Source organism: Protomyctophum parallelum (assembly GCF_964188405.1).
Source record: "Protomyctophum parallelum genome assembly, chromosome: 17".
Taxonomy (NCBI): domain Eukaryota; kingdom Metazoa; phylum Chordata; class Actinopteri; order Myctophiformes; family Myctophidae; genus Protomyctophum; species Protomyctophum parallelum.
The window spans coordinates 11,381,328-11,392,252 of NC_139719.1; the positions used below are offsets into that span (position 1 = coordinate 11,381,328).

The 10,925-nt window shown below is 43.0% G+C and overlaps 1 protein-coding gene across 1 annotated transcript in view; it reads right to left on the minus strand.

The window, feature by feature from the left end:
- The window catches only part of usp54b (ubiquitin specific peptidase 54b), a 159,202-nt gene that overhangs the window by 29,182 nt on the left and 119,095 nt on the right, over positions 1–10,925 (minus strand). The window contains exons 9-10 of the mRNA XM_083787457.1: positions 6,797–7,034; positions 332–641 (exon numbers count right to left, since the gene is read on the minus strand). Coding sequence (XP_083643583.1) covers positions 332–641; positions 6,797–7,034 — 548 coding nt within the window. The remainder of the gene's footprint in view (positions 1–331; positions 642–6,796; positions 7,035–10,925) is intronic.

Consider the following 10,925-nt stretch of genomic DNA (forward strand, 5'->3'; position numbering starts at 1 on the left):
CCCGCGGCACACTGCGACTGGATTACCAGTCCGGTGCCCAGACCGTTACGCTACGGCCTGGGCCAGCTGAGGCATTCTTGTTTAATTCTCTTTCCCCTAGTGGAAATTATTTTTCCGCTAGTGGACCTTTTCAGCCCCAACGTATATTCTGTGTATATAATGGTCGAGCCCCAACGGCAGCTTTTAACATTGGTTCCGGTTGCTAAGGCAACGCCCCGTCACCACCAGCTATATGGTGGTGGTGAACCCTCAGATTTCCCCTCAGATTTCGGGACAGAGTTGTATTGATAGGTTTCATTTTGATGCCCAAGGAAGTATCGAAAATCGATACCTGCTGCTGCTGCTGTGCAGGGGGCAAGGAGCCCGACGCCGGCCCGGGACTCCGGTGGTGCTGGGGCTCCGGCGGTGGGAGGCAGGGGCTGTAGCCTTGAGGGTGGCATGGGCGGCCTTGGGCGGTGCTGTAGCCTTGAGGGTGGCAGGGGCCCGGGGTGGTGCTGTAGCCTTGAGGGTGGCATGGGGGGCCCGGGAGGGCGGTGCTGTAGCCGGGAGGAGGGTCTCTCTGCCGGGGGGTGAAGATGCTGTCAATGTTCAGAGCCTCTCTCCGGGGCCTCCAGGCGGGCCTGTAGCGCCCCCCAGAGGAGCTGGGAGGAGAGACGGAGGGAGGTTGGAGAGGCAACATGTCTGAAAACCCACCTCTTCAGACTCCATCCTATAGCCCGTAGCACTTGCCGTATCACTTGCTCTAGCCTCGACAACATTACAGGCGTATGCAAAGTCTCAACTTAAGTTACAAAAAACACACCCCTTAAGGCCCATCAGAGGTGTGGCTCCAAAAGGTACCTTTCAGGTACCTTTCAGCAAAGGTACCTATCAAAACCTCAGTGGAAGAGACGAAGTGGTATGGACTGGAGCACTCTATAGTGTATACGAATAGTTTCATTATATAGATATTCCACTGTTAGGTTCTTGGCTTACTTTGATTCTTGATGCCTTTTTTATGTATTTGATGTATTACCATGTGTTGTTCTTGTGTACTGCAAGTCGCTCTGGATTAAGAACATCTGCTAAATGTCTAAATGTTACATACTGTATAGGGCAGTGGTTCTCAAACTTTTCCCCTTGCCAATTACCCTCAAATTGAGATATATTTGGCCGCAGACGCCCATCTGAAAAGGTTTTGTGCGAGGGAGGGACCGCCAGAAGAAAATATTTATGGGGTTTATGAAGATAGTTTGAAAATGGATGAAGTCCTTTTAAGACAGAGTATAAAACAAGGCTCAAATGGTTAGTAAAGGAAGTAAGTAGCTTTTGCTGAGTGCCAAGGAGGGTCCGGTTTTATAGTCTTTGTTACGACCTCCCAATCTCAGGACGAACACTGATCTACAGTCATATGTTTACAAAACTACAAAACAAATCCCAGACAGTGAACATTTTTATTTCACACATAAAACAAATAATACTGTCGTGCTGCTGTTGACCATAATACATGTGCTATATGTGTGACGCAAGGTTATAATAGTTTTGGATTTTTCATATATTTTAGTTTTAGTTGACTATAAAAACCCCTCATCAAAGCAATGCTATACTCTATGCTCTCTCTCGCCACGCATCAGATGGTCAGGAATGGAGGGCTCCATCTTGCACCACCCTTATCCCTTTTTTTTTACTTTGTACTAGGCAAATAAGTTCAGGGATAAGGTGTTATGGGGTTAAGTTGGAGCGCGGAGTGTGTGCATGATGTGTGATGAAGGACACATCATGCAGGGATGGGACGGGGTCGTCTGGGGCTTAATGTGAGAGCTAGCACTAAGTGGCTAATGATGCCACACGCCTCCGTTAACACTGCAGCCTTATGCATTATTAGTGTTGAGGGCAGGTGGGTCTATTATTCTAGGCCAGAGGCTCTCAAGTGATTTCACACCGGGCCCGGATTTTAACTGTCAACACCCCGCGCTGTACATTAAATAACACAATATTCCTCTATTACAGCAAAGTCCATACAGTATGAAACTGTGAGTGTCTTAACGTACGTATATAGTTCTTGCATAGCCTTTACCGACGCATGTGGGACATCTAAATTCACTGTAGGATTTAGAAAAACCTCTTCAGTAGACTTGACTACTGAAACACTGTCTTCAAAAGAAAAAATCGATCCGACGACTGCATTTGATTCAGATAGGGTGCTGCTCGAGTACCAAGAAAGTGGAGCACATCACTCCCAGCTCCTAAAGCCTTACACTGTCCAGGCTCCCTGTGTGTCAAAGAATCGATTGGAAAAAAAAAAAAAACTACTGTTCCACTGAACCAGTTCTACTGGTGTAGCTTTGAATGGTTTAAGTGCCAAAATGTCTTTCTGATCTTGTGCCATGCCATGAACTATATCCAGACCTCTCGGGTCATCTGGGAAAGGTCTGCTTTTCTTCTGTTTCCCAGAATCTAATAAACGTGGAGAAGCAGCATTAGTTTTTTTAGGCTCCATATACAGCAGGGGTGGGCAACTGGCGGCCCGGGGGCCGCATGCGGCCCCTGCACCTTCACTTAATGCGGCCCGCAGGTTAATATCAGAATACTGATGTATTGATTTAAGCTGTTGCAATTCCAAACATGCAAACATGCCCCGCTTTAATTATACTTAAATACTAGTATTTAATGACTAGCACTTCTTAACGACTAGCATTAAAATGTTATTGTCTTTTTGTGTCCAATGTATTTGTATTTAGTTCATAAAGTAAAACTAAATGCATTTGAAAATCAATTAAAAAAGGTTACTTTTCTCAAATTAAAAAAATGCAAAAAATAATTTCAATTCAAATATTATTTGAATTGAAATACTGAATTATGTTTTGCTTTTTTTTACATGCTGGGCTTGTAAGATCAGCTATTTTGCTATATTATAGAAAAATAGCTGATCTTACAAGCCCAGCGTTTTGAGCTTGTAGATCAGCTACGACAGTAATACACACTGTGGCCCTCTGGAGTGAGTGTGGAAAATTAGTGTCCCTCTGGAGTGAGTGTGGAAATATAGTGTCCCTCTGGAGTGAGTGTGGAAATATAGTGTCCCTCTGGAGTGAGTGTGGAAATACAGTGTCCCTCTGGAGTGAATGTGGAACTATAGTGGCCCTCTGGAGTGAGTGTGGAAATATAGTGGCCCTCTGGAGTGAGTGTGGAAATATAGTGTCCCTCTGGAGTGAGTGTGGAAATATAGTGTCCCTCTAGAGTGAGTGTGGAAATATAGTGTCCCTCTGGAGTGAGTCTGGAAATATAGTGTCCCTCTGGAGTGAGTGTGGAAATATAGTGGCCCTCTGGAGTGAGTGTGGAAATATGGGCTGCGTCCGAATTCATTCCCTATGCCCCATATAGTGCACTACTTTGGCGTTCCGCCATTTTGTTGTAGTGTCCGAATGTGTAGTGAGCATTTTTGCACCCTAACATAGTGGACTGAAGTATCCCACAATGCACCGGGAATTGTAGGGAGCATCCGATGGTCACTACAAAAACACAGCGAAGCAAATCTGCCCCATAATGCATTGCTCAAGCTCGCTCTTGAGCGCACATGCACGCGTTTGCGCACGTGCGCTGCTTCTGCATGCATGCGCTCATTGCGCTCCAACTCAGAAGAGGCAGAAGTTGAACCAGCGAAAGAACTCAACACAAATGTACTTTTTAAACTTTCGTTTTCCCTTCCCTGGCGGATCTCGAAGCTACAGATCTCGAGACAAATGATCTGTGCATTTATTTGAAATTGTTTTATTTTATTTATAATAAATTACTCATTTGCAATAGTATTACTGATCCATTGTATCACCCAGGCCCAGCGCATGACGTTAGGAGAGGAATCAGTTGCTTGCTGTAGAATATATTTGTGAGATTCTTTATCACAAACGTAGGCTAAATACATGCATGTGAGACACATTAATTGTGTCCGAACATATGTTTTATTAATATTCATTAATTCCTGCCATGAAAAAATATGCTATCTAACATTATTTAATTGAATTGCGATAAATACATTAAAACTTCATTATGTAGGCAGTCATTTATTGGACTGCTGTTTCTGTTAACACCAAACGTCCGTATTATTATTGTGAGCAGAGCTTGTAGATCGGCTACTTTTGGTAATTCTTTACCAAAAGTAGGCCTACCCGATACAAGCTCACAACACGGACGTCGCGTTGCTTATAGATCGGCTATTTTTCATAGGCCTATGTTATTTTAAAATAACCTTTTTATCATAGACATATAGGCCTAAATGCCTGCAAACATATTGTCATTAACCTATTTTTTCTTTATTCATTCATGAATTTAAAACTTGTTATTAAAAAATTGTCCTTGCAGGGAGGTGACAGCCTGCAGTCACTTATTTGATACAGTCTGTTCCTAGCGAAAATTCAGCAGCAGCGTTTTGACTGGTTTCTTGTAGTCAGTTGATCCTTCATATCCAAATGAGTCAAACGGCCGGGAGGATTTGTTTATTTTTCAAACAGTTCTTTATGAGGCGATCTGAAAAAACCTAATGGGGATTTCATGCAAATAAAAAGTACATGAACCCGCGGACCTACAGCGCCCTCTACCGATATTGACGTCAGAGTCGGTGCTCCCCATACAGGGAGTATTGTCCGAAATCATCACTATAGAGTCCACTAGAGTCTGGATCCCCGTATGGGGGGTAGGGAGTAGGGAACAACCCTAGCAATTCGGATGCAGCCATAGTGTCCCTCTGGAGTGAGTGTGGAAATATAGTGTCCCTCTGGAGTGAGTGTGGAAATATAGTGTCCCTCTGGAGTGAGTGTGGAAATATAGTGGCCCTCTGGAGTGAGTGTGGAAATATAGTGTCCCTCTGGAGTGAGTGTGGAAATATAGTGTCCCTCTGGAGTGAGTGTGGAAATACAGTGTCCCTCTGGAGTGAGTGTGGAAATATAGTGTCCCTCTGGAGTGAGTGTAGAACTATAGTGTCCCTCTGGAGTGAGTGTGGAAATATAGTGTCCCTCTCCATCGTCAAAGTTGCCCACCCCTGATATGTATATACAGTATCCGGACGCCCAGTAAACTGCAGGCCTGCTGCCACCCTTGCCGTGTAAAACCAGCCAAAGCTTCTGATTCACTTCAGATGTCTGTGTTGGCTATTCAACAATGCTATTGTTGACACATCTTGAGAGTGTGAGAGAACTACTGATTTCAGAAGGCATTTAGTACAACGATCGGCCTTAATGGATCTTAATGGGTTATAAGTGGGTCAGATCAGATGGGTGGGCATTTCCAGAGCATGTTTTGTTTTAATGATCAATTAATGTGTTCCGGTTTGGATCAATGGAATGAATCTATAGTTTTTCAAGGTTTTAACCCATTCTGAACGGGCACCCATTTTGGTGTTAGCATCATGTTATGCTTTAGCTATTTAAAAATAGCAGATCTACAAGCTCATATCGCGCCACCGAGTGGCGCGATACGAGCTTGTAGGTCTGCTATTTTTGAAAAATCGAAGAGCGACTGACATTTTTAGAATCTGATCTCAGGTCAGAATGGGTTCATCAGACCAGTGTGTGTCCGGTGGAAACCTCGTATGAATCTGATCTCAGGTCAGAATGGGTTAAAGACAAACGAGGAACTGGTTGGAATAACCTTGATCCTTCCGCGCGCTACGTCCGGCTGGGGAAACTCTCCCCCATGTCGGGTGAAAAGAAGCAGCTTGGACTCCTCATGCATAGAAGGAAGCATGAGGTCAGTCCGCTAACGAGGTCCATTTGGTTCCCTTTGTACACTCTCACATATATTGTAAATGGAGCAACTTACAATATAAATCGGGGTGCCAGAGATAGAATGTCCATTAAACGAGGGTCTGTAGACTAATATGCATGTCAAACTGGGGGTCCTTGAAATTAAAATGGTTGAGAATCCACTGCTAGAGCTGTAACAATGTTCTCTCATGGGGCGTCCCTGGCATATCGTTTCAAATGGGCGTCCCTGGCATATCGTTTCAAATGGGCGTCCCTGGCATATCGTTTCAAATGGGCGTCCTTGGCATATCTTTTCAAATGGGGGTCCCTGGAATATCGTTTCAAATTGGCGTCCCTGGCATATCGTTTCAAATGGGCGTCCCTGGCATATCTTTTCAAATGGGGGTCCCTGGCATATCGTTTCAAATGGGCGTCCCTGGCATATCTTTTCAAATGGGCGTCCCTGGCACATGTTTTCAAATGGGGGTCCGCGGGGATAATTAGAGTCAATCTGGGGGTCCATGGCATGAAACAGTTTGGGAGCCAGGGTCCTAGAGCACCACCATGCCCCACCACCGGTGGCACATTTAGATTTTAGTTTTAGTCGTGGTCTCTTCAATAGTTTTCATTTAGTTTCAGTCACATTTTAGTCACCTGGAATGTTTTAGTGTTAGTCTAGTTTTAGTCGACTAAATATCATAAGATTGTAGTCGACTAAATCTACGGTTGATTTAGTCGACTAAATGCCGACTTGATGCCGTCGTAATGACTTTTTTTTACACTTGCTGAAAATAGCCGATCTACAAGCTCACAATGCGTAGATCGGCTATTTTCAGCAAGCAACCAAGTGTGAAATGACTTATGCTAGATATCTTCTCCACTAGTCCCTTCCTAACATTTTAGTCTATAGTTTTTATTTGTCAGTATACGAAATTGTCAGTATATTTAGTCATAGTTTTAGTCATCATGGCTTAGTTTTTATTTAGTTTTTATGTCGTTTTTGTCAGTGGAAAAAGGTAGTCGACGAACATTCATTCTTCGTTTAGTTTTAGTCGAGGAAAACAACACAGACCACCACCCACCTGGACTTGCTCTCGCTGCTGGTGCTCTCGTCCTCCCAGCGGGGGGTGGCCGCCCCTCCCTCGCAGCCCCCCACCCCGGAGGAGGAGGAGGAGGAGAGGGGCCGCGAGGAGGACGAGGAGGAGGTGAGGGGCCGCGACCGCGACGACAGCAGGAACACCGCCGTCTCCTTGTACTCCCCCTGCTGCAGGGGAGGCGAGGGGGGCCGGGGGAGGAGGGGAGGACCCTCCACCGCTGGGTCTGTGTGAGAGAGAGAGGGAGAGGGGGGGGGGGGGGGGGGAGACAGAGAGAGAGAGAGAGAACAGAATCAAAGTAAGTCTAATAAACTTTTAATGCCTCCTACAGGGGGCAATTATGCAGACGGCAGCAGCAGTGCAGATAAATAATAAGAACAAGTGACTAACGAGCTACTCGACCCTAATGAGTTCTGCGGTAATATAACGAAGCACGATTAAACACAAAACAAACAGCAGCAACAACTTGAGCCAAGTTAAGGCCTGACCTCACTCTGCTAAACGCTCTGCTAAACAACGCCCATACAGACAGCCTCAGATCCTCATCTCCACAAAACACTCAGTGAACCCATTCTGGACGGGAACCCCATTTGGTGTTTTAAAGCATTATGTTATACTTTAGCTATTGAAAAAGATAGCAGATCTACAAGCTCAAGCTTGTAGGTGTAATGTGTAATGTGTCTCATGTCTTTGAATATATATTCTTTCAGAGCGAACGTTTTTTAACTACGTTTTTTTAACTTAATCTTTTCTTCTGGGAGGGGTCCCTGGAACAACATATTTGCAGCTGGGGGGGTCGGGGGTCGGCGGGGCCAAATACATTATAGTTTTTGGGGTCCTTGACGTGAAAATGTTTGAGAACCACTGACATGGAAAGACAAGGTTTTTCTGAAAACTGTCAGGAATTTGGCAGACATTTTGTAGAATCGTCTAAATGGGTTAAAGTGTCTAAAGTGTACGGTTTGATGCTTTAGTAACAAGCCCAAGTTAGGCCTGGTTTAAACCTGGTCACACGGCGCAGGGCAGTAGTACAGTACATTTACTGAAGTACAATTTTGAGATATTTCTTTACTTTACTGTAGCATTTCCAGTTTAGTACTTTGTAGATGTTCTGCCTACGTATATACATAGACAGTTCGGACATTTGAAAATAATAGACGATCTACAAGCTTGACAATCCTTTCGGCTATTTTCAAAAGATTGTTTATACATTTTGAAAACTTAATTGTGAAATGGGACATTCTGCATAACGAGAGTACTTTTGCAACTTTAAGTACATTTTGATACCAATAATTTTGTACTGTACATTTTGAATTCCTGACTTTTACTACTACATAATTATTGGTAATGCATGATGCGTAGCCTGCGAGCTATAGTTCAGTCAGATACACTCCAGGTTTCCGCCCATGCGCGGCACAAGGCGGGCGACGTACCGCATGTGACGTGTCAAGCAGCTGACCAAAATGGCGGTCTATTTAAGCTAACCTGATTAATTGTACTTCCTGGAGCGCTGGTTCCCAAACCTTTTCATGCCAAGGACCCCCACATTGACACTCATTAGCCCTGCGGTCCCCCCATTAGAAAATACATGCCAGGGACCCCCCATGAGAGAAGATTTTCACGGCTCTAGCAGTGATTCTCAACCTGTTTAATTTCAAGGACCCCCCAGTTTGACCTGCATTAGTCTATACGGACCCCCCCATTTAATGGCATTTCTATCTCTGCGACCCCCGATTTAGATTGAGAAATCAATGTTAATTTCACTCTGAGAGTTAAATTACGAAACGAAACGGCAACCAATGGGTGCGAAGAGGGGCCCAACCAAGGGCGGGACTTGACAAAAGGGTGACTTGGGGATAAATGGTTTGCGTTTAGTATGTGATAAGTATTTGCATTTTTGCAAGGAGATGAAGGGTTCTGTTTTCCGCTGGGGGGGGGGGGGGGTTATAGATGTATACATCTGCTGCTTAAATGGTTGTCTTTTTAATGCTGAGCCAAGAGCCTGATGAACACCCAAGATCAAATACTAATATATAATTCACACTTGTATTTACATTTTATCAAAGCCAAAAAAAAAAAAGCTCTCCCAAGCTATATTCTATAGATATATGTTCCCAATCTTTTTTTTAATCGTGAGTCATACTGTAAAAGCTGAACGGAAATAGCCGATTTACAACAAGCTGCACCAACCGGTTGACTATTTCTGGCACACGACACGACACGACGGCTTCTCGACAAGGACATCAATTATGCAGCGCATTAGTCTACTCTGAACCTGAAGGTTTAACTTCCCAGCTTTTAAATCTAGTTTTGAGCCCTCAGTCGGTGACTCAACTATAAATAAATCAGACAGTAGCCTATTCTCCTGGAATGTTGTCCTTGTCATTACAATTAATGTCACTGTCGTCGGGGTGGAATGAAACCCCATATGTCCAAAAACCAGTGTTGAGTTCGTCGACTACCTTTTTTCACCGACGAAAGCTAAATGGAAACTAAATGCAAACTAAGCTACGATGACTAAAACTAGATCTAGATTGGCTATTTTCAAGTGTAAAATCAGTCTTCACGACAGCATTTAGGCCCGCCAAAATACATTTAAATCAAAATCAACTGTAGATTTAGCCGTATATCTTATATTTAGTCGACTAAAACTAGACTAACGCAACAAAAATGTAACTAAAACAAAATGTAAACTATTCAAGAGACTGTGAATAAAACTAAAACAGAAATTTGCTGCCAAAAACGACACTGTCCAAAACCACACTTTAAAAAAAAAAGATTATTCTGAAACATTAGTGAGCTTTTATAGATCTGCTATTTTCACTAGTTTCGCGCATGATCCAAGTACGGCATTAACTTACGGGGGAGGGGAAAAAAAAGATTCAAAGTTTAACCTATTCTGAACGGGAACCCCTTTTGGTGTTTTAACTAAGCATTATGTTAGACTTTAGCTATTGAAAAATAGCAGATCTACAAGCTCATAGCGCGCCACCGAGTGGCGCGCTACGAGCTTGCAGGTCTGCTATTTTTGAGAAATCGTAAAATGCGGCACAAATCTTTCAGAGCGAACATTTTTTTTAATTTTGATGTCAGGCCTGAATGGGTTAAATTTGTACATGTGAGGTTTCCACCCCCATGCTGTACATCATGGCAGTGGTGCAAAAAAAAATAACCAAGTACATTTACTTTACCCATTTAGACCTAGAGGACGATTCTACAAAATGCCTTCTAAATCCTGACAGTTTTCTGAAAACCCTATGTTTCTATACGTCAGTAGTCGTCTCAAACATTTTCATGTCAAGGACCCCCCAAAAATATATGTTTTTTGCGCGCCGACCCCCACCTGAAAATATGTTGTTCCAGGGACCCCCCTCCCCAGAAGCAAAGATTTGAGTTAAAAACTTTTGCTCGGAAAGATTATACATTCAAAGATTTGCGCCACATTTTCACGATAAAGAAATAGCAGATCTGCTAGTTTTCAATAGCTAAAGACAAGTAATAACATAATGCTTTAAAAACACCCAAAAGGGGCCGTCAATACAATTTTGAGGTATTTGCGGTAATTCCAATCTCAAAATACTTTTACTTCCACTTCCACTACATCTCAGAGACAGATATTGTACTTTTTAACTCTGCTACATTTTATTTGAAAACTTTTAGTTACTAGTTACTTTGTAGATTTGCATTGTTATTACAAAAACATAATATTACCCACTTCAACCCTATAATATATACATTGGCCAATTGAATATTATTTCCCAAACTTGAAAACTTTGAAATTCTATATAAATAATGAGTAATATTTTCTACTTTTGGTATTTAAAGTTCACTTTTTGATACCAATACACTTTTGTACAACTCGAGCACATTTTGAATGCCCAGGCGGTTTTACTTAGAAAAAAAAAAACGTAGTATTTCTAAATTGCAAGTATTGACACTTTTATACCTGAGTAAAACAAATGAGTACTTTTTTTCCACCCACTGCAGACTCAGTGCTGTCAGGCTGACTGTCTCAGACGCTGAGAACAGCAGTTAAACAGGCTATTTTTTATACCGTCGTCTTCTTCTCCCTACAAACGTTACGTCTCTTATATAATATTTGTTGAAGGCCTTTTTC